We start from the raw sequence: 27070 nt of genomic DNA on the forward strand, positions 1-27070 counted from the left end.
TGCTGCCTCCACGGGCAGGCAAGGGTGTCATCGACGTCATCTTGCTCAATTTTGGTCAGTCTAGAAATAGCTCTTAGGATAGATAAAGAGGATGGATTTGGAGGGAACTGAAAGCATTTGTTGCTAAAGGGGAAAGCAGAAGAAAGAAAGAGGCGTAAACTCTGGGTATAGCTTTGAAGTAAATACTACTGCCTCCATCCTTCCCTGGAGTTCAAAGGAATTTTTGCTGCCTGCTGTTCTATGGCATGGAATCCAGCTGTGGATGGGGTAGGGCAACACAAATGGGCTCACATCCTTTCTCGGGGGAAGGTGAAAGGAGGAACACAATTTGCATATGCTGAACATTTGGTGTCATGACTTCCTAGGCTGGTTAGATGCTTCCCAGCAGCTCTAAACTTTATGTCTCTTCCTAAGACCCCTTATGCATTCCTTTCCTCCAACCACTTACTCAAGGTTCTTCTTCTCAGACCACCCTACCCTTAAATTCCTTCCCACTTCTGCTTCTGCTTCCACAGTGTGTGCTGGTTTGGGGAAATCTGGGATAATGGCTGTTTGTTTCTCTCCACACTGTAAGTAGATCTGAGGATAAAGCACACAGGCTTGAGGCAGAACAAGGGCTAAGGCTTTGCAGCTGCTTTTGTGAGTCACTGTGCACTCTGAGCACCCGCCCACTGGAGGCAGCTTAGCTTGTGGGAACGGTTAGACGCAGTCTAGGGACTGGGGCTTTCTCAGTGGCCTTGACAGCTCACAGCAGAAGTGAACAGCCTTGAGTTGAGGAAATTGTGGCTGGAGAGGTGCAGAGATAGTTCTGCTCCATGTTCACGTTCTACTGACTAAGTTGCTGAGCCTATTAACATCTGAGCACCGAAGAAGAGAGGGGGTCACTTGGCCTGCTCCATCTGGTGGGGATGTTGGGGCAAGCCGTCCTCCTTGCCCTCTTCCTGTTCCTCAGGGGTCACCAGGGTTACGGTAAGGATTCCTGGTTGGTGTGGGATGGGGCCTGGCATGGACTCACCAGTGCATGCGTGCGTGCGTGTGTCCAGGAGATCAGAACTTGGAGCCTCTGATCATGCCATCTACATAGTCACCTGGAATGCAGGGAGTAAGAGGAAAGATTGGAGGAGGTGGTCCAGGTCCCGTAGTCTTGTGTGAAGTGTGGAAAGCCGGAGTGAGGTGTGCCCTCGGCTTCACGTTCAGTTTTCACTCTCTGGGAGCAGCTTCATCACCGGCCATGGGCTTTCTTTTATCCTGTTTGCCCAAACACCACCTTGTCAATGTTGCCTTCCCTGCTGAGTGTCAGCGATTCCCCATCTTTCACTCTGCATAATGTTCTCTGTTTTCCTATCTCCATTTTACATATCACAGTGCTTACCTATATTATTTCCTGCCCCATAGTGTCTTCTTCAGCCCACTAGAATGTAAGGTCCTAAAGACCAGGACTTAAATATTTTTGCTTCATTGCTGTATCCTCAGCATCCAGAATGGTCTCTGGCACAAGTGGACCTTCAATACGTATTTATTTCCATACTCACACCCTCCTCTGTTCCCATCTGCCCCCTGAATCTGTTTTGAGCAGCTCTGTATTAAGCCAGGTGCTAAACATGGAGGACCATGCTTGAATAAAACCTTGACACATATGTGTGTGAGCCCCTACATGCTGTCAGCACGGTGCCATGCCTGATAGAACAGGTGTTCAAGGTATGTTTGTTGAGTGAGTAAACACATTATTTTCTGGAATCATGGAGGTGGACTAGGAGGATAACTTGGGTCAGATACATAAAAACAGGGAGGGTATACCTGGGCCCTAGAGTTCATTTGGGGCCCTGATTCTGAAGAAAAGGATGGGCTGGGAATTGTGAGTCCCTGGATGCTCTGAGTCTGGGTGAGATGTGGTAGATAAAGGAAGAAAGGCTGGGACAGTGCCTCCCCAGTTATCACATGGATTGTGTTGAGCCTTGCACTCTTGGGTGAATGATACTAGTTGTCACTGCTCTAGAGGGGACCTCAGGAAGGCTCTAGCAGGCCAGAGTCATTTTTACTCAACTTCTGCTCATCACACCTCCTCTTAAACAAGGTGTGAGTGGGGAAGCAGCTAGGTGTGGGAGAAATTTTGGCTCAGGGACCCAAAGGAACTCTAGTTCTCAGAAATCACCCCAGGGGCAGCGAAATGATGTATTTACACACAAACCCTCCTTGTGTGACATATGTACAGAAATGTACATGTCATTGAGTTACTTTTGGGACAACTTTCGAACAATCACATGTTCACCCCCAGTCATTACCTGCTTACTGTCTTTTCCATAAATATAAGCAATATTCTAACTTCAAATCTCACAGGTTAGTTTCGCCTGGATGTACGGGCTTCTGGCTTCTTTTGCTTGACATTTTATGAGGTTTGACTATGTTAATACCTGTAGCTTATCACTTTCATGGCTGTGCAATATTTCATCGCATGTTAATATCACAATTTGTTCATTCTGTTATGGATGAACATTTAGACTTTTAAAATAATATTATAATAATGTGATGAGCCTTTCCAAACACATTAAGAGTACATTTTTGGGGTCAAGTCATGGGGGTTAAGTGTATGTATTTCTAACAGGTGCTGTTTTCAGGAGTGCTTGAGCCATGCAGGACATGATATTTCATGTTACTTCAGGACAACTCTTTTTTTTGAAGGCCTATAAACAGGAAATGAAATTGCAATAATGTAGAGCCCATGAAGTAAAAGGTCAAAGCCAAGGGGCCTGTGTCTTTGGAACTTCTTTGACATTTTGCATGAAATCTATATAGTAGAGCCACTTTTGGGAGCGAAATGAAAGACATTCTTGAATTAATTAAGCAGATTCATTATGGCTTTACTATGTTCTGAGAATTAAGCAAAATTTATCAAGGAAACAGTTGAAACTGATGTTTTTATTTATTTGTAGAATTTTTATTAAAGGTAGAATTTCATGTATCCCAAGCTGGCCTGGAACGCAGAGGTTTTGTCATGGGAGGCAAGGACCCTACTAATTAAGCTACATCCTCACCCTCAGATGCTGATCTGACCCTTGAGCATCTTTCAGACTGGAAAATAGGCCTGTCTAATACTAACTACAAAGGATGGCCTGGCACTGAGAGTCAAGGTGCATTTAAATGGATCTGAGCAGATGATGGGTTCTTCCAGATGGGGCTTACAAGGGAACCGGCCTGGAATGGTAAGAGCTCAGAAAACTAGATAAAGCGGACCAATCCTGGCCCAGGAAATAGATTAAATAAAAGCAAGAAAAACATAGAGTTTGAGTGAGGAGCATAACACAGTAGTTGTCTTGGAGAAAGATGGACACTTCGGTGGGCTGAGGATAGGAGAGGGACACAGCCTAGGTCAATCTAGACAGAAGAGGGAGAATCAGATTGCCTGAGGAGAGGCTGTGGTCAGTCAGTATAGAGCTAAGTGCTGAGGAAGAAGGAAGTAGGGCTGTGGCCTCTGCAGGAAACTCATTTTGTCTTGGCTGCTGCTGGCCCTGCCAAGAAGTCACTGGGCTCTGTTCACTTTCCAGCATTTGACCTCATCTGTTGTCTTTCCTCTAAGCCTGGTAACACAAGCCCAACTGAAAAAAACCTCAACGTCCTCTTTCTGGCTAGTGGGAATACACCCCCTCCATCAGAGACTGGCTCCCCTCTCAGGAACCCAGGCTTCCCAGCTTCCTGTGAGCAGTAAGTCTAGGTCGGAGGTAGCTGAGCTGATTGATCCCTGTGCAGTGTCTGCGTGGGTGACTCCTTGCTGACTCGGACAGAACCCTTGACCATTCTTTCCGCTCCCTGCTCACTTCCCCAAACTGTACTGCAGTTCCTCACTTTCCCAAGCTGTAGTAGAGCTCATTAAATTTCCCCTGTCCTTCTTCTATAGACTTAATATTTTACCTCATCCCTTCTTAACCACCGGAAAAGAGCCCCAAGGTTGTAAGAAGCAGCAGCAGCGGCAGCAGTGGCTGTGCAGTCCCTGACCACCGGAAGTGGCTGTGGCCACTCCCTTCTGAACTGACAATCACGTGCACATGCTTCATCTCACTCTGAGCATGTAAGAGCTTGTGAAGTTATTTTTTCTTTCTCTCATCTTTTCATATTAGCATTTCTTTTTTTTTCCTTCCTTGAAATATATACCTCCCAGGGGTGGGGACTAAGGTCTTATATCTCTCACAGGCTGTGTCTTTCCACTGTATCTACCCATGCCCCAGCTGTTAGGCATCTCTAGGAAGTGAACACCAACTCAATTGCCTTTCTCCTTTCACTGGACTATAGAGATCTGTTGGGATACATTATGATTGGTCGAGGTCACAGTCTGCAATAAGCCTGGCAGCTTTTTCTCTAAGCTTGGCAATATGGGTCTCCCCCCCTCCCCAGCAAGACTTCCTGCCTCTACCTGCCCTTATCTGGAGGATGTCCCTGGGCCTGGAGAACTGACCTTATCTGAAAGCTCTCTCAAAACCAGATGCCTGTCTCTAAAGCCAGATGCCTGACTCATCTTTAGCTTGAACCCTGACAAAGATCCCTGCTGGAAGGCTCTCTTGATGCACATACTAGGAGGCTTTTGATAGGAGCGTGTGTCTCTTAATGCAAATTAGGTAATGCCCCTGCCACTGTCCCCAGCCTTTATATTCCCCTTCCTTCCTGGAATAAAGTGGAGTTGTAACATGTAACTGTCTCCCCGGAGAGCTGTCTCTGCCTGGCTTAGGCGCCCAAAGCCCTGGGCTCCGTCCTCTGAACTGCAGAAACTCGAATACTGACCCAGGTCCGTAACCCCAGCACACAGGTGCTGGAAATAAGCAGATGGGGGGTGGGAAGAAGCTGCTTCCATGCTGCCTTCCAGAGTTGGCCCTTTTTAGCTTTCTGAGGGAACTCCACTCTTATGTGTCTTTTAGCTTCTCTATTTGATTGGACTTCACTTTTGAACAGGATTTCATTTTATCTGGTAGCCAGCAAGCCCTATAGATTGTCCCACCTCCCTTGCCCTAGGGCTCCAGATACATGGTCTCACTGCCTGTCTCAGGACTTCTCCCTGAGTGCTGCTCTTTCTTTCTGTCCCCATCCTGAGAGCTGCTCTAGCATAATCTCACACCCCTGCCTTGCTGTAACCTCCTCTTTCCTCTACCCTTTGGTGGGGAGGCACAAATGCAAAATAGTCGCTCAGATCTGAATCCCTGTCCTCAAGAACGTGCAACAGGCACTCTGTCTGCTCTAACCATCTCCTTCTCTCCAGCTTGGTCTTTCATCTATTTTGTTTGATCTTGATTTTATGACTTGTTTTGTGTGTGCCTGCCTGCCTGCTTGCCTGCCTGCTTGTATGTTCATGAGGTGAACCATGTGCATGCCTGCCTGGTACACTCAGAAGGCAGAAGAGGGGTTTGGATCCTCTGGAGTTAAAGTGACAGGGGTTTGTCAGCTGCTATGTGGGTACTGGAATTTGAACACATATCCCTCAGGATAACAGCTGGTGCTCTTCACAAATGAACTATCTCTTCAGCCACTATTTTTAATCTATCATCTATCTATCTATCTATCTATCTATCTATCTATCTATCTATCTATCTATCTATCTATCTATCTATCTATCATCTATCATCATCTAGCTATCATTTATTTATTTATCTATTCATCTATCTATCTATCTATCTATCTATCATCTATCTATCTATCTATCTATCTATCTATCTATCTATCTATCTATCTATCTATCTAGTGTAGCTGTGGCTGTCCTAGAACAATTCTGAGAGATCGAAGCTGGTATCTATCTATCTATCTATCTATCTATCTATCTATCTATCTATCTATCTATCTATCTACCATCATCTAGCTATCATTTATTTATTTATCTATTCATCTATCTATCTATCTATCTATCTATCTATCTATCTATCTATCTATCTATCTAATGTAGCTGTGGCTGTCCTAGAACAATTCTGAGAGATCGAAGCTGGTCTCTTCTACACAGCCACAGTTCAAGGGCAGTCTGGGTTATGTAAAAGATCCTGTCTTTAAAATAGATAGATAATATAGATAGATAGATAGATAGATAGATAGATAGATAGATAGATAGACAGATAGATAGATAGAACAAATAAATACAATCAACATGGAATAAACAAACACAGACAAGGGAAAGCAGTGCTGAGTATCTAGCTGGCTTATGAGGGGAAGGGGAAACCCTGTCCTAGGGTGCTTGAAAAGCCCTGGGCTCCATCCTCGTGGTACTACTTAAACTTGAGTGTGCTGGCCCATGTCTGTAATTCCAGCACTCAGGAGCTGGAAATAGACAGGTCAGAAGGTTATCTCTAGCAATATAGCAAGTAAGAGCCATCCTGGTTGAAAATAGACCCTCTAAAATAAATAAATAAAAAGATATTTTTTTTCTGACCCAAGTAAAAACGTTTAGCTTACTTACAAGCCTCAAGATCCTGCTCAGTTGTTTCGGCCCCCTCCCCTCTTGAGGACGTGGTAAAGATCCCATGGAAGAAGAGTGGAACAAACTGCAGAGACCTGCTGGAGAAAATCCAGCAAACAGCAGATGTAGACTCACAGCCTCAGAGCTCAGCTGAATCCTTCAAGTCCTAGGAGTTCCTTCCCTCCTTTGAAAAAATTAATTCATTCTTTGATAATTTCATACAATATATTTTGATCATATTCTTTCTTCCCTTCCAACTCCTCCCAGATTCACCCCCACCTGCCCATTTACCCTCTCAACTTCATGTTTTTCTCACATACACACACACACACACACACACACACACACACACACACAGAGAGAGAGAGAGAGAGAGAGAGAGAGAGAGAGAGAGAGAGAGAGAGAGAGAGAGAGAGAGAGAGATGGTCAACTACTCGAGCATGGGTCCTACCCTGGAGTGTGGTTGATATATCCAGTGTCATTTCATTGAAGAAAACCGACTTTCCCTCTCCTGGCAGCTATCAATTGTGAATAACTTCTTAACTAAGGGTAGGACTTATGCCCACTTCCCTCTGGGAATTCTTGTTTCTTTTTGGTCTACAGTGTCTTTATTCTCCCAGAGGTCGTTCTGAACTATTACCATCTTTACAAGTTTGCTGTTCAGCACCATTGCTGCTACTGACTGAAAACATCTTTTCAGAAAATGGAAGCATGGTTAGGGATTCTCTCCCAGTGTTTCCTACCTCATCTGTTCCTGCAAACACTAGCTTTCTGGTCAGCACTAGCTTTCAACCCTTAGCCAAGTTTTCTCCCATTTGATAAACCCGAACTGACCACTGTAACGATGTCGGTGGGTCTGCCTGACTTTCCCACTATTAGACGGTATCTCATTAGTCCAGGCTGGCCTCAAACTTGCTGTGTATCTAAGGATGACCTTGACCTTCATATCCCACTTACTTCACCTCTTAAGTACTGGGATTATTAATGTGTGCCACCACAGCCAGGTTATGTGGTGCTACGAGTGAGTCCCACCCAGGGCTTTGTGGCCAATGCTCTACTAACTGAGCTACATCCTCAGCCCCTAGTTCCTCTTTTAAAAAACAACAACTTTTAAAATGACATATTTATTTAGTCTCTCTCTCTCTCTCTCTCTCTCTCTCTCTCTCTCTCTCTCTCTCTCTCTCTCTCTCTCTGTGTGTGTGTGTGTGTGTGTTCCTGAGCCATGCTGCACAAATGGAGGCCAGAGGGCAACTCTGAGAGTTGGTTCCTTCCTTCCACCCTGTGGGTCCAAGACATCAAACTCAGGCTGTAAGCCTCAGCAGCATGTACCTACCTTTATCCACTGAGTCATCCTGCTAGCCCCTTTAGCTCCTCTTTTATTTACAGACAAAACCATATTAGGTATATAAACACATTTAGTATTACATAAAAGCAAAAGATAGTAGTATAATTAAGTAATTGCCCTCAGTACAGTGTAGCATTAACAAGGACTATAGATCTCACACTTTATTTTTAGGAACTAACAGTGTAGTTAAGTATACTCCTTTTTCTGTATGCTCCACATTTAATTGTGTGATAGCGGAGAACAGAATAGGTCTCTGCTCTGCTCTGCTGTTGGTTACACAGCAATTTATTTATTGTTATTATTTATGGTACTGTATGTTTTTGGATTAAGCATCTTTAGATATTTGTGCTACCTCTCACAGTTTTATGAAATACCTAAAAACTAAACTTCTGTCTGTCATTCCACTTTCCAAACATGGTGAAGAAAGCTTTGCTACAGTCCTTACTAGATCAGAGTGTTGGCACCTCAGCCTGTGCTGCTGCTTTGCCTGTGACTTCCTCTCCCTTACTCTTTCTCCACCCACTAGGCTGACCCAAAGGTTTTCTTCTAATGGTACCTCCCAGCCACCTCCTCTGAGCAGCCATTTCTAATACCCTGGTGCAGAGGAAAGCACACTCCTCTTATTCTAACATCATACCTTCATGTGTGCTGGCTGAAGCAGCTGAGATTATACCTTGTGCTGGCAGCTGAACTTGGTAGTGTGGGAGTCACCAGGTGGTACTGACTTTTGAAGGCATGAAGGGGTCATGTGGAGCAGCTGAGGCTTGAGAGCCCACGAGAGGCTGTTGATGAAAGTGTAGCCCAGTGGCAGCAAGGGAGCTCAGCAGTTTTGGAGATGGCAGTGCCATGGGATGACCACCAAGAACAGCAGCGGCAGCAGGGGAGTAGAGCCACCTGGAGCCTGTGGAAGGCAAGCTGTGTGTGCTGCAGAGGGCAGAGCTGGGGAAGTGACCCAAGTCCTTCTGGAGGAGTCCAGAAGATCGTGAATGGATCCCAGATAATTGGACACTGAGTTATTAACACTGTTGGGGTTTGTTTTTCTTTTGTTCAAATTGTGACTGTGCCCTGGTTCTTCACTCTTGAAGAATGTATTTAACTTAATTTTGATTTTTTTTTTCAGGATCTCACAGATGAAAGACTGAACTTTGAAAAGAAATTTTAGATTTTTAAAGATATTGGATATTTTTTAAAGAGACTGAACTTTTAATATGTTTGACTTTGTAAGGACTGTGGGACTTTTAAAGTTATTGTGTGTATATTGTGATATTAACGTACCATCTTGAGGATAACCAAGGAAGGAAAGAATAAAACTGAACAATGGCATGCTTGTGTGTCAAGTTGACAAGGGGTCAGCTGTAATAGTTATTTTATCTCTATTTGACACAAGCTAGAGTCGTCAGAAAGGATGGAGCCTCAACTGAGAAAATGCCTCCATGAGATCACACTGTAGGCAAATAGTAGGGCATTTTTCTTAATTAGTGATAGAAGGGGGAGGACCCAGTCCATTGTGAGTGGTGCCATCCCTGGGCTGATAGTCCTGGGTTTTATAAGAAAGCAGGTTGAGAAAGCCATTTGGACCAAGCCAGTAAGCAACACCCCTCCATGGCCCCTGCATGAACTCTCACTGCTTTTGATGATGAACTGTTATATAGACCTTATCTTTCACTTCTCAGTCAGGCCTTGGACCTGTGAGAATTTGGTAAAACCTGTCCCTTGCCTGGGTCAGGTTTTGTTGGTGAAGGCAGTCTGTAACAACCTAGATTGATGGTAACCTGGGTCATGCTTGAGTTTCACAGCCTCAAGGACCTACATTCTTAGGGATGAACAAGGACCATGCCACAGCTGGGGGTGATGCCAGAGTCTAGCTCCAGTGGGGTTCAGGTCCCAAAGAGGAGGTGTGGAGTCAGCAAGGAGAAGGAGAAGATTAACAGGATCTGAGGGGGAATCCGGATAGCTGCCCATTTATTGAAAAAAAGAATACACCTTTTAAACTCTATAATCACACAAAGGATTAAGTGGGAAAAAGGATGCACGTGAGCTAGCGGGTGGCTTGTGATCAGGAAGCTAGTATTGACCTTGACAAATTAATAGGCACCAGTCATATATTCATGGAAGGGCCACAAGTTCCTCTTTCCAGAGTTAAGAATGTCTCCCTTTTTAGCAAACAGGAACTTTCTTCAAGCCTCTGAGACCATGGTTTTGTTTTGTTTAAATGCTTGACCTTAGAAAAAGGGCTTTCTCAGGGAATCAAGTGCTCCATTATAGAATATTGTAGGTTTTTTTTTTTATTGCTTAGTTTATCCAAATAGCTAAAGCTTAAAGTGAGCAAAGACGAGGCCAGACAAACATTACTGTGAACTTGAGTAGACCTTAGGAATTTATAAATCTTGATTATCAAATATACCTTATTTATCAAGTGTATGTTACTTATCTAAATTTTCTAGTAGCTTGGTGTTAACTTGTTCGGGAGTAGGCAGAGTTATCATGTTATATGGTTCCACAGTGACAGGGATTTTTTTTCCAAAGGATTATTTTGTTTAGAAGGGCTGCCCACATTTTCAACCTTCAAAGCCCACTCAAAATTTCCCAAAGGAAAAGGCATAATAGTGAGAACTATTAAAAACGAAAGCAAAAGGGTACTGGAGAATCATGATCCACAAAGTCAAAAATGCTGGGTCTTTGTGAAGCACCAGTGGTCACCGTACGGTCCACACCAGGGTAATGTATGCTGAAACACTCATCTGGTCCATGGATGCCTAGGTCTTTACCTGAAGCAGGGCTTGCATGTATGTTCTTTGTCCTGCATGTGAAGTTTCTACTAGGTTCTGGTTGTTACCATGTCTGACAGTGAACTCTAAAACAAGTCTACCCCCTCCCCCAGCAACTGGTGTCTTATTTCCTGCCCTGCTACCTGGTGTTGCAAGAGGAGAGAGGTGAAACCTTCAGCCTCTCGGCATAATGTGGTTCTGGTAACTCAGTCTGTGGGTATTGGCTTGGTGATGGGGTTGTGGCAAGTAAGTCTCACTGTGTTGGGCCCGGTACAAGGTTTCTAGCCTAAAGTGTGAACTTAACCATTCACACTCCCACAGTGGAGGCACCACTCTTTACACTGGAGTGGCCAGAGGTAGGGTGTGCGTATGTAACACAGACAACTATTCTGTCTTTGTATTTTGTTATAATTTGTCACTGTGGTCTCTCATTGGATTTCCTTAGGTTTTATCAAGGTAATTTCGTGTGGGGAGAAGATACTGGAAGATCTTACTTAGCTAACATCTCGTCTCCCTCTGTCTTACTTTCCTCTTAATGTGCTTCATTGTTAAGAACCATTTGTATAACCAGCTCTCTCTCTCTCTCTTACTTTATTCTCTGATCCCTTCTATGCCCATTGCACTCTCTTTAAATCAAGGCTGCCATATTGATGCCTGCAGCGGCTGGGTGATGCCACATAGCTTCTTTACCAAATGGCTCCACTTACTGCTCTAGGCTGTTCTGGCGTAGCTACTTAAAGTACCACTATATTATAGTCTACCTCAACTATATTAGCGAAGTCACATTTTGATCCCAAGAGAGGTTAAGTGCAGACATGTACCTGGAAGGCATTGTTAACAAATTTTAGAGAGCACTCTTGCAGACACCTTCTGGGTGCTAAAACAGTGGCAAACATTAATGAACACTGCCCACAGTGCAGTGCGCCAAGTGCTTTGAGAGGATTGTGAACCCAGCTCTGTTGTAGGGCTCAAGAAAGGTTATGAATTCAGCATTGGCTTCATTGGGTCTGACTGTTTAGAATTTCTGGCAGTCACTGTTGGCCATATGCGGTTGCCTCAGTGTGCTGGAGCTCAGACTTTTTGTCCCTGTGATAAATACCCAAGGGGACAAATTTAAAATGGGGAAAATTTATATTTGGCGTATTTAAGAGTTTTTATTTCCCCTCTTCTTTTGAGATGAGGTCTCATGTAGCCCAGGCTGGCCTCTGATTTGCCATGCAGCTGAGGATGACCTTACATTTCTGATCCTTCTGACTCTAGCTCTTGAGTGGTGAGAGTATAATTGTATGCCACTATTCCTGGTTTTAAGCAGTGCTAAGGATTAAATCCAGGGCCTCATGCATGTTAGGCATGCATTTCAGAGGTTTTAGTCCATGGTTGGCTTACTCCATTGCTGTAGGACTGTGATGAGGCAGAATATCATGGAGGGTATGATAAAGCAAAGGCACTTACCTTTAGCATCTGGGAAGCAGAGAGAGACAGTCAGGAATGGGGAAGATACAGCCTTTGAAGATGTGTCCTTAGTGACTCACTAACCAAGCTCCACCTTTGTATAGCTGATTGATGAAGTTAGTGCCCCCATGATCCAACTGCCTCTCAATGATGTCACCAGCTGAGGACCAATCCTGCAGCATATGAACCTTTTTGTGGGGGCAGGGGAGGACTTGATGGCCAAATTGCAATGAAGTGAGTCACATCAGTAACATGGTGTTTATAACTTTGTGGTTAAAAATTATCCTCTAGAAACAGGGCATGGGGAAACTTCTGTCATTCTAGCTACTCAGTAGGATGGTGAGTTTATGGCCAGCCTGGGCTACGTAGTGACATATTATCTCAAAATCCAAAAATGAGGGTCTGGGGAGATGGCTTAGTGAGTAATAAGCACTTACTCAGAAAGCAAGAAGACCTGAGTTCAAATCCTCAATGCCCATCAAAAAAGCCAGCTTAGCCTTACCAATGAGTTTAAGACTCAGTTAGAGACCCTGTCTCCAAAACTAAGACAGAAGGCCAGAAAGATGGCTGAGTAGGGAAAAAGCACTTGCTGCACAATTTTAACAACCTGAGTCTGATCCCTGGAACATGCAAAAAAAAAAAACAACCCAACCCCCCCCCCAAAAAAAAAACCACAAGCATCTGTAATCCTAGTACTACTAAGGTGAAATGGGAGGCAGAGACAGGAGAATCACCCGGAAGCTCACAGGCTAGCTGACTTGAACTACATGGAGTAGGTGAAGGGACAAGAGAAACCCTGCCTCGAAAGATGGAAGGAGAGAATTTGTTTCAGAAAATTGTCCTCTGGCTTCCATATGTGTGCTACAGCCTAAGTGTGCCCCCACCCCCTGCATCTCACACACGCAGTTTCTCTCTGTGTCTGTGTCTGTGTCTGTGTCTGTCTCTCTGTCTCTTTCTCACTCATACACACACACACACACACACACACACACACACACACACACACACAAGTAAATAAATAAATAATAAATAAATAAAAATAATGTGTAGAATGATAGACTCCAACATCTACCTTTGGTCTCCACATGCACAAGTGCATACACCTGTGCACACATGTTCACATACACTCCGAAGTAAATTGCATTAAAAAGTAATTGAACCAAAAATCTCTGAGTAAGGCCAAATCAGTTGGCTTCTAAGCTCATCATTTTGCTTTATGGCTGGGGTTATTTACTTATTTTTTATGTTTTTTTTTAAGACAGGGTTTCTCTGTGTAACACCCCTGGCTGCCCTGGAATTCTCTGTAGCCCAGGCTGGCCTCAAAGGCATTGGCCACCACACCCAGCTTAAGTATTTTCTAACTTAATTCTTTACCTATAAAAATGAGGATAAAATCTTCACAGGGTTCTTGTGAAGTTAAGTACTTGTAACACATTTGAAACTTGCCTGTCACATAGTCAGTACTCAAGAGATTCTAGTTTGGGGCTGGAGAGTTGGCTTAGCAGTTAAGAGTGCATCCTGCTCCTCTAGAGGGCCTGAGTTCAGTGCCTAGCATCCTGTAGGACAGCTCACAGCTGTCTATAAACACCAGGTCTAAGGGATCCAATGCTCTCTTCTGGCCTCCTGGCACTGCCCTCACATACACAAACCCATACACAGACACACATGCATATATGCATATTTAACAAAATAAAAACAAACCTTCAAAAGGGATTTTAGCTGTTATTGTTGGTCTGTGAGTTTCTCCCAACTAGAGGATGGATCTTGGGGATAAGGAGAAACAGATGGGGGTCTGGGCTCCTCACATTTGCTCCCAGATCCTTAACTCAAGGACGTTACAGGCTACTGCCCACACTGCTCAGGTCTCATACTCTTTCAGGCACCTTCAGACCAGATTTTCTTTCCTAGGCTGCTTGGATTCTACTGAAGACATCACCAGCACCTCAGGAAAACTTGTCTGGCTGAAGCCTTCCAACATACAGACAAAAAATGTTACTGTTCGATGGAAGATACAACTGGGCTCATCTGGAAAAAAAGAGATCCTGACTTGGAAGAGTGACACAAAATCATTTAAGCTTCCTCGTGATTTCAACAACATATATTATTTTAACACCTCGGATTTTACTCTTGGCCTCAAGTCAGCTAAGTTGAATGACAGTGGTCTTTATGAGCTGGAGACCACCAAATCTAGTGGAGCAGTTTGCACTAAGAAATTCCAAATTCTTATACTTGGTGAGTTTTTAGCACTGTTCACTCTGCCCCTCTGACTCTTGTAGGACTTTGTATTTCCAGAACCCTCTGACCAGAATCTCTACTTCCAGATCATGTTGAGAAGCCTTGCCTGCAGGGCGAGTGGAAGTGGGAAGATGGGATGTGTCGACTGTTTCTGGACTGCTTGGTGCCCAAGGATGACAATGTGAGCTATGCTTTGTACAGAGGGAGCAAGCTGATCTCGAACCGAAGGAACTTTACCTACCTGAAGAACCAGACTGACAGCAGCATCGTGCACATTTATACCTGCACTGTTAGAAACCAAGTCAGCTCGGCAAACAGTACTCTGAACTTAACCCAGGGCTGTCAGAGTGTCACTGAAAGTAAGTGGGGCACTCTGGCCCACAGCAGGGACTCCACAACTAGACTCACCTGAGACCTGGATATGAGGTCACTTGACCTTCTGGCCCAGTGCCTTGAGCCCTTCCTCAGCAGGAGCCTGGCCTCTCAGAGGCGCAGGTCTGTCTTAGCCTGATAGGATTTATATCTTCCTCTTCTACTGGAAATAGTAGCATAGTTTTCCCTCCTCATAGGGAATATCTACTTGTTTAGTGATTTTTGTGATACCGTAAATATTAATTTCCTAATTTGAGAGATTGGAGATCCAATTTCTCTTGAGTGGTGTCTTACCTCAAGCTGGAGAATTTTCTGGGAGATAATAACACTGTACCACAGTAACCTTGTCAGTGGGAGCAGCAGGAAAATGACAATGTACCTAGCAGAGTTCTGCATTTATTGCTTATCTTGAGTTACCTGAGTTAAGGTTGTATTGTTTTTTGTTTTTTGTTTTTTTTTAATTAGGTAAAGGCTTAATGTGCTGTCAGCATGGGCACTTACAGGAAAACCAATCCAATTCAAACCCAACCCAACCTTCCCAACTCACCCAACCCCACACAACCCACTCAGTCCAACCCAACCCACCCAACCCTAGAAAACTCACCTAACCCAACCCAATTCAACCCTATATAAATCACCCAACCCAACCCATCCAACCCAACTCATCCAACCCCACACAACCCACTCAACCCAACCCAATCCTACACAACTCACCCAACCCAACTCGATCCAATCCACCCAACCCATCCCAACCCACCTATCCCTACACAACCCTACACAACCCACCCAACCTGACCCAGCCAACCCAACCCAATCCAATCCACCCAACCCAACCAACTCAACCAATCCAATCCTACACAACCCACCCAAAACACAACCCCAGCCAATCCCAACCAACCAAACCCAACCCTCAAAGTCTCTATTCTTAAATTTGCAGCAGAAAATATGTGTAGCTCCTTACTTTGGGCTTGAGTTTCCACAGTGCTAAGTTTAGGTTCATGTAGTGTATTTTCTTATTTTGGGGGTCAGACACATCTCCCCTTTCTCAGAGGAGAAAAACATTGAAAGACAGAAGGAGTAGGTTCTCAGAACCTTTCCCTGGAGCACCCCTTTGGTTACTGCAGGACTGGACCTGAAGTATTCCAGAAGCCACATTCAGGTCTGGACTCTGGATGTAGGTCTACTGCCATCCACCTTAGGCACAAGGACCACATGACTGGCATTGCCATGAATGGAGCTGTCAGGGAAGTGCAGCCTTGCCATGACAGTGTCCTGTACCATACTCCTTCCAGTTGCCCATGCCTCTGAGACTCCTCACATTAGTGGGAAATCTCAAGTGAGTGCAGAATTCCCAAATTCTTACCAAGCAGCCCTAGCAAAGCACCCAATTCTTAGTCTCCATAAGCTCATTACTGAGGGAATAGGGAGTCACTCCAGTAGGAATTCCAAGCTAAAAATCCCTCTGTGGAACTGCAGACCTGAACCAGACTAATCCAAGTGTGGACACTGAAGGAGAAAATGGAAGTCATAAACTAATGCTATGAAGAATCTCTTTGCCAGTGAGTTTGCTTAAAAATATTAAGTCACACAGAAGAGCATGCAGCTGAAGCATTGTCTTTGCTGGGCAGTTCAAAGGAGATGATTCAGGTCACTTACAGCTGCCCACTAGGCTCTCTTTCCAGATCAAAGGAGCCTGCCTCTGCTGAGAGGTTTGGAGAAGATGGCCCTGGCTGACAGCTGCTCCTTAACCCCCCCCTGCCTTTTATTAGGAAAAGCACAGTTCTGCAAGGCATCCAGGCTGACTGTGATTAACAACTACCCCAGGAAAGCAGCTCTGGCCTAGCTTGAGATAACTGAAAATATCTTTTCATCGTAAATGTCCCCGAAGCAGTCAAACTTGCAGTTTCTGTTTCTGTAAAACACGTTTAACTGCTCAGAGTTTCTGGGACCCCAGAAGATTTACAGATGAAAGCATGTGTAAAAATACAATGTTATAGTTCGAACCTATATAAAATGTAAAGAATTTCTGTTCACTGCCGGTTCCCCTTTGTGCATTAGCCAGAAGTGTTTCTTCCTTCCTATTATATAAGAATTTTTCCATTACAAAACAAAAACAGGAAAAAGAAAAGAAGAGAAGAAGAAACTTAGAGCAAAATGGGGCAACAAAGCTAAATTATTCATGGGCAGAAAAGAAACAAACAGGAATGAGGTAAAGTGCAGTGATGGGAACATTGGTTTGGGGGCCTCTACCGTCACTGCCTCATCATTTATTTACTGTGATCTCAGGCAGATTCATTAACTTTCCATTTTTCAGCTGGGCAAATGAGAGTGGTAATAAGAGGTACCTTACAGGATTGTTGTTAAGGTCAAGTGAGATATTCATGAAAAGCTCGTTAGTGGACACCTGTAATATGAAACTCTTTACCATTCTCTTCTTGTTGGTTGGATTATATAACAGGGTCCACATGTAACACAAATGGTGAATGTTGAAGCTCAAGTGAGGAAAAGCAGTGAGGGTAGGAGAACCAGGAAGGAGAAATGGAAAGCTTGTAGTAGTAGGTGTGTGGTGAATATTTGCTGAGGTAAAAAAAAAACAAAAAAACACCAACAACAGTAGATAGATGTAATAGTTGCCATGCAAGATGTTTTATAGGCACCAGATCATGCAATTAGCCCCTAGAAGGAGAAAACATTATCTCCTTTCTTCAGGTAAGAAAATTGCCTCAGAGAGGTAAGTAAGTAGCACAGGTCCTCTGGAGCAGTCTGTCACCCAGCTAAGGAGGGACAACAGGGTGGCGAATTTATAGAATGTGAGAGAGGACAATGGACTTGGAGATAGTTGTTGAAGCTAACATATGGGGAAGTGAGAGCTCAGTCCTCTTATCTTCTGTGTCTTTCAGACGTCCCATTTCTGCCCTTTTTGGTGGTCATCGTTATTCTAGTCATACTATTTCTCAGTGCTGTCATTTGCTTCTGCATGTGGGATAAGAAGAAAAAGCAGTCACGTAAGTAGAAGACCCCCGGAGGGGTGCGGTGGCTTGAGGCATCAGGTCCAGTGGGTTAACCCTGTGTCCATGGGCTATACTCTACACACAGCTTCTCCTTTCCTGGAGAGGTGTTGGGATATGTGTGAATATGGGTGGGGGAGGGCAGCCGACACCTGTTCACACTAGCTGGGGTGGCTTCAGGATATTTATAGCACGGTCCCCAATGTGCTGGTTTATTTAAGATGCTGGGTTTGGTTGGTGACTTCCCAGCTTGGTGGAGGATGTATGTCAAGGGGAGGGTAATTGCTTCTACTGTGCTCTTTAGGTATCCTAGCAAAAGCATGAGCCTACCTGTTTTCTAGAGCCATTCTTAAGATCTGCACCATCCTTGTCAGAGGCGTGACTTGTGAAGTAGAAGCCTGGACAAGAAGCTTTCCTAATGTTTCTGAAGTTCTAGTCTTTGTTTCCTTCTTCCCACAGAGTCTGGCCCTCATGAATCTTCAACAGTATATGACTATGTCGATGACCCACAAGTCAGGGCGAATCAAGTAGGGCAATCTGGGAACTCGAGATCTCCTTCAGCTGTCCAGGAAAGTGAAAGGGGACAAAGAGAAGCAGACAGGTGTCTTTCCGAGGTAATCTTCAGCCCTCTTCCATCTGTTTTTCTCTATCAGTTTCCTGGCTCTGTCCAAAGGGAAAGGGGGGGGATGGAGCAGAGAAAATGAAAATGAGGCAGAATGGGCATCCTGGTGCTGAACTGTATCTGCTAAGAAGGGATGGGACTCAGCAGAGGCCAGAGTGTGGCTACTACTGCCTTCCCAGAGTGCACTCTGGCATCACCCTCATTTCATCTCAGTCTTACCAGCTGGGCTGAATGCCAGGATGAGTGCAGCCTTCATATATTTATTGCCTGACCATATTCCCGAGATTAGAAGATAAGAGCTCTCTGTTGTGGTTCTCTCAGTCCCTGCCCAGGCTAGGGAGCATGAACAGCCAGAGTGTAAGAGTTTTGGAGATTCCTCAGGGGTCTGTGTTCAAAGCCTATTGGGTAGGAGCCCAAGCATGGCTAAAGTAGTAGACAAGACAACTGGTTTGATACAGTCGGTTAAGCTCACCTATGAAGACCTCTCTCTTTCCAGCTCTCTTCAGGACCTAGATCTTCTAGTCAGCTAGGAATGTAGAGGAGAAGGAAACTTCAGAGGGCCTGCAGATGCTCTCCGTACTGTATTGCAGGATACAATGAGAGGCTTAGGAGAAAGCTGCAGATCAGCCAGGTAGGACAAGCAGGAAAAGTAGGTGCAGATCAGCCAGATGGAAAGGGTGGAGGAGTGGAGAGGAAGGGCTTTTTTCTTCCCACCCCCATGTCTACTGCTAGGCAGAGAGAGACACATGGGCTCTTCTCTTCTGTCACAAACCAGCTTCCTTCAGGTCTGTTTCTTAGCTGACTGAGGGCAGCTCCCTTTGCCTTCACCCTTGTCCTAGCAGTGGAATACTGGACCGTGGAAACAAAAAGAAGGTGGATTTTCCTACTGCTATTAGGTCTGAGGGCCTATGTATCTACCCAATGCCCAAATGCTTATAAAAAAATTAGCCTCCTCATTACCCCAAATGAAGATGACATTGGAGTGGGTAAAATAAGGGGGGCATAGGAAGAAAAGTTATTTAGAACAGAAGTGGCCTCCTGGGGGCTCAGGCTATTGACTACCTTTCGGCTTGAGGTTCCTCCTGGCCTGACCTCAGCCTGGCCTGGAGTCTCTTCACTATCTCAGGGTTTTGGCTTGAAAGCCTCCACCCCAAGTTTCATGTGGCCTCCCTTTGGGTCACAGATTCAACCTTTCTGGAGTAGTTTACATGGGTCTGGACAGAAGTAAAAGCAACAAACTCCTGTTGACTTTCTAGCTGCTAAGAAAGGCCGACGTTTCTCTGCTTCTCAACCTCCTACTTCTGGAGAGCTCAGCTACTGAACTCTCATAGCCTTCCTGACCCCCATGAGAGCCCTACTTGACATTGTGTTCTTAGAGACATCCAAGACGGAATACTTCCATCTCTAATTGCCTGTGGAGCAGGCATAAGGGGAGGGAAAGAAGGAAGGACCATGTGCTCTCTGACCTTGTTAAGACCAGGCTTTCACCCAGCATTATTACTTCTCTGGGGTTGGACTGAGGCCCAGATTAAGCTGACCATGAAGCCTGGATCTAGAGACGGCCTTAAGACTGACACATCTCTAAAATGTTTTTACCCTCTGAATTTCAATGTCTGGAAGAGGAAAGGTTCAGACCACAGATCTGCCTAGAGCTCTGCCCATTTGTCAGTGGTTGTGTTGGCATAAAAGTCAGTGAAAGCAAGAAGGCAGTTTTACATTACTAAAGGGAAGGACCAGACAGGAAACTTGTCAGGTTGTTGACTCCTAGGTGGTTCCTTGCTGCTGGTCCACTGTAAATCACTGTTCTTCCCATCTCTCCTCATTCTGGCATGTTTGATGATGAGGCTTTCCCAGTTTTGCACCTCTCTCCTTCCTGGAGACCCCTTCTTTGTGATGTCCCTCATTGATCAAGCCAAGTCTAGACAGAGATTATTACATGTCCCTTCACTCTTCTATACAGGAGCAGATGCCGGAGCAGAACCCCCCTGGAGATGGAGGTACCATCTACTCTATGATTCAGTACAAGGTACCCCTCTGGACTCTCTAACCTATCCCATTCCAGTTTATGGGACTTCCCAAGCCTCACTTAAAACACACTGTTGAAGGGAGAATGGAACGTTGGGGTTCCTCAGGGGCTGGAAGACAGCTCCAGGTGCTTTAACAAATTGTTTGAAATGAGCAGCATGCTCAGAGTGTCTTGGCAGCGATTTTCATTCATTCACACCTAGTAGAAGTCTAGGCCAGGTTGTCAATAGGAGAATGAACTTTGTTAAAGGATTCAGCTTATGTTTTTCCTCTGATTCAAAGACCTGGAGTCCTTGTATTGATTATCCTAATAGTACCACCAATCATTATCTCTATTAAGAAAAGAGTAGGTGCGTATTGGTCTTAAAGAATATTATTTAGACTTAACAATAATGGCCATTTTCTTAATAAGTCTCACTTGACAGCCCTATGAAGTTTACAAATGAGGAAACCAGGACTCAGGTTAACTGATGTGTTCAAGGCCACATAGCTAAGTAGTAAGAAAGTTGAGCCAAACAGTTTCTCAATTGCCATCCTACCTCTTCCTGCTGTGACTCTAACTCCAGACAATATAGAAGCTCATGCATGAATTACTACGACATTCTCTAATATTGGCAGATAATATGACTTCATTGATAACCAGGATCAGGTGTTCCCTTCCAAGGGAAAACATTGGCAGATAATATGACTTCATTGATAATCAGGATCAGGTGTTCTCTTCCAAGGGAAAACATTGGCAGATAATATGACTTCATTGAAAACCAGGGTCAGGTGTTCTCTCCCAAGGGAAAATGCTTGGTGACATGGACAACAGTGAAAAGTTTCTCATACAAAACTTCTCTTCCTGTCATCTCCTCTTCTCTCCCCTTCACTTTCTGAGGACCAAGTCCAAGAACAGCAACACCCTCAGCTTGTTGGCCAAGTCGTATCATAAATAAATACATCCCGGGAGCAATATCTGCCAGCTCACGGGTTTTAGACATGTTGGGCTTGAGAAAGAACAATTTGAGTAAATTCAAGGAAGGACTCTTCTTGATCAGGGTGCTAGTGAGAATGAGATTCCTCCTCTGGATTATCTTACCAGAGAGATGGTTGTCTGCCCTGATAAATACGCATTTCAGGTCTAGAGAAGGGAGGCATTACCAAAGGGAGCCATTGAACTGTTAAGGAAACTGGAAAATTTTGGGCCTGAATTCTGCTTCTGTTGTGTAATAGGATTATTTTTCTTCTTGTTCTTGTTTCTTCTCCTTCTTCTCCTTCTCCTTCTCCTTCTCCTTCTCCTTCTCCTTCTCCTTCTCCTTCTCCTTCTTCTTCTTCTTCTTCTTCTTCTTCTTCTTCTTCTTCTTCTTCTTCTTCTTCTTCCTCCTCTTCTTCTTCTTCCTCCTCTTCCTTATTCTTCCTCTTTCTCTTTCTCTACTTCTTCTGAATCTGTAACCTTGTCTGTGGTAGAAAGAACATTCCTATTTTTTAGGAATAACATAAGGGTTAGGAAAGAAAGAATACAGATCAAATAAGTGCACAACAAATAGTGGTAACTGTTACTAACAGTAACAGTGGGACTAATGTCAGGCCCTGTCCCAGGCTGCTCCAGGCTTCTTCTCATTGACAAACAGAGCTTACATTTAGGCAGAGTTGAGGCAAAGGGTTATGCTGGATCTTTATTTATGAATTTTTTAATTTTTTTCTCATTAGCCTTCTGATTCTGCATCACAAGACAAATATACACTATATTCAGTAATCCAGCCTTCCAGGAAGGTGAGAAGTCTATTCCTTTGGAGGGTTTCATTGAACAGATGTGTGTGTACTCTACTGTGTTTGTGGGTGTGTGTTTGCAGAGCATGTGTGTATACCCCAGTGAGCTGTCTACTGTTCTGTGCAACTGAATAACTTCTGTTAAATGATTATATCTAAGTGTTAAGGGCCTAACAAGGAGAAACGCCTTTCCAGTTCTGCCTGTGGAAAAAGAGCAGTTCTGAGATTCAGAAAATAGTGCATTGTAGGATTTTCTTAGACCTTTTGTGGCAGGTAAAGGGCAGGAACAGAAGTCAGGACAGAAGGATTGCAGAATTGTTACTAGGACAGCTGAGGTTATGGTGAGAACTATTGGAGGGGTTTCTTAGCTGCTTGGAGCTGGCAGTAAGAACTAGAAAGGCATTAATATTGACATTCAAAGACCAAAGGTTCTAGCCAGTCCTACAACTGGAGGCTCCTGGACTGAAGCTGCCATCATGATCTACTCAAGGCCAGTTCCAGTCTCAGCTCCCAACATGTCTGCAAACACAGAGCTGTGTGTCCTGGGGCCCATGTTTGTTCATTTAACGGATACAGGAGGGAATAGGAAGAGTGGCACTCTCCTAGCTGGAATGATAGAGTAGAGCTACAAACAATAACTCAGCAGAATGGAGAACTGGAATTCCACAAACCTGGGAGTCTGTGCAGGTCAGGGACTGTGTTTTGAAGGGGTTTAGAACAAGTTTGCATATTTTATTCATTTTCTTCTAAACCAATCAGTCATCCAATCCACTTAGATTCCACTATGAGACATACTTAGTTTTTAATTACATGCTGCAATATAAGCACATATAAATGCTCATAGGCACTGTGGCATGGTTTGATATTATATTATAAAACTCTTAGGGCTGATGAAATTGACCAAGTATATAGGAGCACCTGCTGTGCAAGCCCAATGGCCTGAGTTTGAGCTCCAGAACCCAGAGTGGAAAGAGAGAACTGATTCCTGAAAAGTTGTCCTCTGACCTCCACATGCACACTGCTGCACACATGCCCATGCCTACACCATACACACAATAATAATAAAAAATTCTACATACAACTGAAATCATAGCTAATGATTCATAGGAGCACTGTGCTGTGCTCATGATATATGCTAAGGTTAGCACACATGTGTATTCCAGAGCTGTTTATATTAGAGGAGGGTGTATTGAAATAATGCATGGGTTCAGATAGTATTTATATTAGAACTGTTTGAGGGACGGATGTTTATATTTGTGAACACTAAGATTGTGTGTTTGTGGATTGTGGGGCTGTGTGGGTACAGGTTCTAAATTCTGACTTTAGCTCAGGAGGATACATTATAGGTCAGAAGGTATTGTGCTTCTCTGGGTACCATTAAGTACCACTTGTTGACTCCTGGCTAGAGGGCTTTCTCTTTGGGATCTTGCATGTGAATCAGGAGCAAGACATTTCTTATCTTAAACTTACACTTTCTTAACCCTCAATTTCTAGTCTGGATCCAAGAAGAGGAAACAGAACCCTCCCTCAAATTGCACTGTGTATGAAGAGGTAAGATTCAGGAACTCTCCTTCACAGTGGGTTTAATGTCTGTGGACTTCCAAGACCCAGTCAAGAGTATATACTTATAACAAGGTCATCTATACAGCCCCAGGGTTTCTGCGATTTTAGGGATCCTGTAAGAATATACTGAGATCCCAGAAGACTAAAAGTCTAACTCAAAGTCGTATCGTGTGTTCAAGGCTGGGAGGCTTGGGTTCTAAACTAGGGCTGTCTCCAAGCTAGTTAGTTCCCTGGTTCCAAATTGTTTCCTAAAATTAGGATGTTATTGGGAACTATTTCAGAATGTGGGTGATCTCAGACTTCTGTAGAAGATATTGTTCAAAAGCAACACTGAGTCTGGTAGTTAACTGATGCCCATTAGGTCTACATGGAATGAGGGAAGAGAGACATAACATTTATTAGGGTTTTTCCCCTAAGCTATAAGGCAAATTGCCAGGGGCTGTGCATAAATTACCTCATTTAATCTTCACAGAATGCTGTAAGGTAGGCATAGTATAATCATGCCCTTCCTTTATTCTTTTCAGTGCTAGGGATAGAATGCAAGGCCTTGAGTGTGCTAAACAAGTACTCTACCACTGAATTATAGCCCCTCCTCCATGACTGCAGTTTATATCCAGAGAAAATAATGCACAGAAAACACCCCAAGTATTAGCCTCAAACTATAATCAAAGCACCCGGGTGTAATAGAAATGTTATTGTTAGTCACAAGGGAGAGGCTGTGTGGTTGCTGGTGAGAATTTTTAGCTCTACAATGGTAGTCCAGCCTTAAAGCCAACTTCACAATCCAGAGTTGCAGAGGAGACGATATGGGCCAAGCCAAGCTGGGGGCCACAAAGAAGCATGGAGTAGTTTTAAAAAGCACCAGAACTGAGCGGAAGAATGGATTCAAGTCCTGCCTTCACACTAATCACTGGCATCGAGGAATGTGTTATACCACTCTAATCATTTTTTTTTATTAGTCTGTAATGTAGGGATAGTAGTTCACTACCTACAAGATTATTTTAAGGATAGTCCAGAGCGAAAGTTTGAAGTGTCTCCCTTTTCCCTGCAGGTTGGAAAGCAATGCTTCAAAGCCCGCAGCCCTGCCCGACTGAGCCGCAGGGAGCTCGAGAACTTTGATGTTTATCCCTAGTTGGGGCGAGTGTTTTCACCCTGTGTTATGCAGCAGCTTTGACTTTAAAAGGGAGCACAGCAGACGATGGCGATGCCGTATGAATCTATGGAACAGCTCCTAGGTTGAGAGGACGTAAAAGTTTTTTCATGGTTTATATTTTATATTTTATTTTATCTCCTTATTTTTTTTAGACAAGATTTGACACAGTCCCAAAAGTCTGAATTTGTTAAGTAGCCAAGAATGACCTTCAACGTTTGATCTTCTTGCCTATACTTTCCAAATTCTATGATTACAGAGGCAGGTACCACTATATATGGCTGGAAAATTTTTAACAGCCACTGTAAGATCAAGGTTGTTAAAAAGCTCCCATGCTTATAGACCAGATAAGAGCAGGTAGAGAGGTTGTGTTGGCCACACTCTGAGACGTTGTAATCCATACAACACTGCATAAATGTGGGGTAGAGGGGGATTTCCTTCTTGTGTTTCTCTAAGCTGTTATTCCTCCCGACACCATTAATATGGGATGTCTGCATTCTCGAGCCTCCCCCTGCCCACAATGAGAGATGGTGACTCAGAGGAAAAGGAGGCACAGTTCCTCTTTGAGGCTGTGCTATCTGGCTGTGAGCTAGCTGTCAGTTCTCCCAGGGAAGCTGGTGTCTCGGCTTCACTCAAATTCTGGGAACCCCTGATCGTCCCACATTGTTACTTCTGGTCAGTTGTTTGCAAGCAAGAGCGGGAAGAAGTGAGAGTAGATGGTGCAACTCAAGCAGGTCTCAGACAGAAGAATCACCCAGGGCATATGCCATCCCGATAATAGGTGGTTAAGATCAGTGTTGCCCACAGTGTGATGGTTGCTTTACAAAGTCCTGTCACCAGAAATTCAGAGTCCTGAGGAGTACTCTCTGTGATATGCCTGGAGGGAGGACTCAGATCATAGGTATCCAAGTTCAGAGTGCTGAGAAGTGCTCCCCATGAAAAACCCTGAATGGAGGGCTCAAATAACTAAAAGCTGAAGATGGGGCAGTTGGTTACCACACACTCTGCTATCCATCTTCAGCCTAGCTCCTTCAGCAATGCTGGGGGAGCAGGACTGAGGGGCTGGTTGAGTTCAGGCAAGTAGCAACTATGAACTAAGAGAGGACTTACTCAGGGGCTCAACTTAGAGTTTAGTTTTTTCTCTCTCTTGCCTCTGCTAGAATTAAAGACACACACCTCCATGCCTGGCTCAGAGTTTTGTTCTTCAATTGTTCTGCAATTATCATGGGAGTTTGACATGAAAATTTGGTCTTACACAGAGGCAATCTCAATCCTTTGCCTGAATTAAACTGATGAACTTTTCTATATTCAGCATGTGTGGGTCATTGATTAATATTCATTAACATATCTATTTATATTCTGCTGGAGGTGGGGCTGACTTTCTGTCTAGCTGTCAGTCTTGTTCACACAGAGATAGCAGAGAGCCAGAAACCTAAGTATATTCAGCCTCATGAAGGACAGCCAGGCCATGGGGCTCGCTTGTGCTTTGCCTGATCCCTGATCCCTCTTTTCTGAACATGCCTAGCATTCTGGCTTCCCCATAGATAGAAGCACAGACAGAGCACATTGTAAAGCAAGTGACAAGGGAAGAATATATTTTAAAAGAGTCTGTGGTCTTGCGGCAGATATTGGGAGTAAGTCAAGGAGTTTAGTGAGCAGAGACAGTAAGAAGTAATGGAGAGAAGGCTCGGTGTTGAAGAACACTTGCTGATCTTCTAGAAGACCCAGATTCAGTTCCCTGCACCCATATCAGATGGCTCACAACAGCCTGTAATTCCTGCTCCAGGTAATCCAACATTCTCTTTGGACCTCCACAGGTACTGTGTGCATGTAGTGTACATACATACATACATACAGGCAAAATGCTCATGCACATAAAATAAAATAAATCTTAAAAAATGATGGAGTAAAAATAGTCTAGATGAACACTGAATATACTACCTTTGATTTCTTTTTTTCTACAATAATAATAATAAATAGTAGTAGTGTATATTTGGGGATGCACGGCATTCATGTGGAGATCAGAGGACAACTTTTCAGAGTTGGTTCTCTTTTGACCTCTTCATGAGTTCTGGGGATCACACTCAGGTCTCCAGGCTGTGCAGCAAGGACTTAAACCCACTGAACCATCTTACCAACACTATCATTGATTTCTTCTGGCATTTGAAGTGTCATGGGCCATACAGCTCTTGAGAACAGAAGAAACTCTAAGGCCCGGGCTTTTTGGAAGGCTGTATTGCAGTGTGTTGTGTGAACCAGCACCATAGTGTATGTCTGATTGCTGTGCTCTTGTCCTAATGCCTCACAAAGACAATGAGACATACAACTAATGAACAGTTGGCCATTAAGACTTT

General features: G+C 44.1%; 1 protein-coding gene across 1 annotated transcript; it reads left to right on the forward strand.

The window, feature by feature from the left end:
* On the forward strand, positions 1-26023 carry Cd244 (CD244 molecule). Its single transcript, XM_016008935.3, has 9 exons — positions 1-969; positions 13898-14221; positions 14311-14583; positions 17497-17601; positions 18064-18218; positions 20187-20252; positions 21944-22006; positions 23498-23554; positions 24618-26023. The coding sequence occupies exons 1-9, from the start codon at positions 909-911 to the stop codon at positions 24696-24698; spliced, it is 1185 nt and encodes a 394-aa protein (XP_015864421.1). The 5' UTR covers positions 1-908; the 3' UTR covers positions 24699-26023.
* Positions 26024-27070: the final 1047 nt, after the last annotated feature.

Source organism: Peromyscus maniculatus, chromosome 11 (genome assembly GCF_049852395.1).
Source record: "Peromyscus maniculatus bairdii isolate BWxNUB_F1_BW_parent chromosome 11, HU_Pman_BW_mat_3.1, whole genome shotgun sequence".
In the NCBI taxonomy this organism is placed as follows: Eukaryota; Metazoa; Chordata; class Mammalia; order Rodentia; family Cricetidae; genus Peromyscus; species Peromyscus maniculatus.

Coding starts and splice junctions, on each gene's coding strand:
- Cd244 (XM_016008935.3), top strand. CDS start 909: ATGTTGGGGCAAGCCGTCCTCCTTGCCCTCTTCCTGTTCCTCAGGGGT. Junction 970..13,897: donor CAGGGGTCACCAGGGTTACG/GTAAGGATTCCT, acceptor TTTCTTTCCTAG/GCTGCTTGGATTCTACTGAA. Junction 17,602..18,063: donor TAAGAAGAAAAAGCAGTCAC/GTAAGTAGAAGA, acceptor TTCTTCCCACAG/AGTCTGGCCCTCATGAATCT.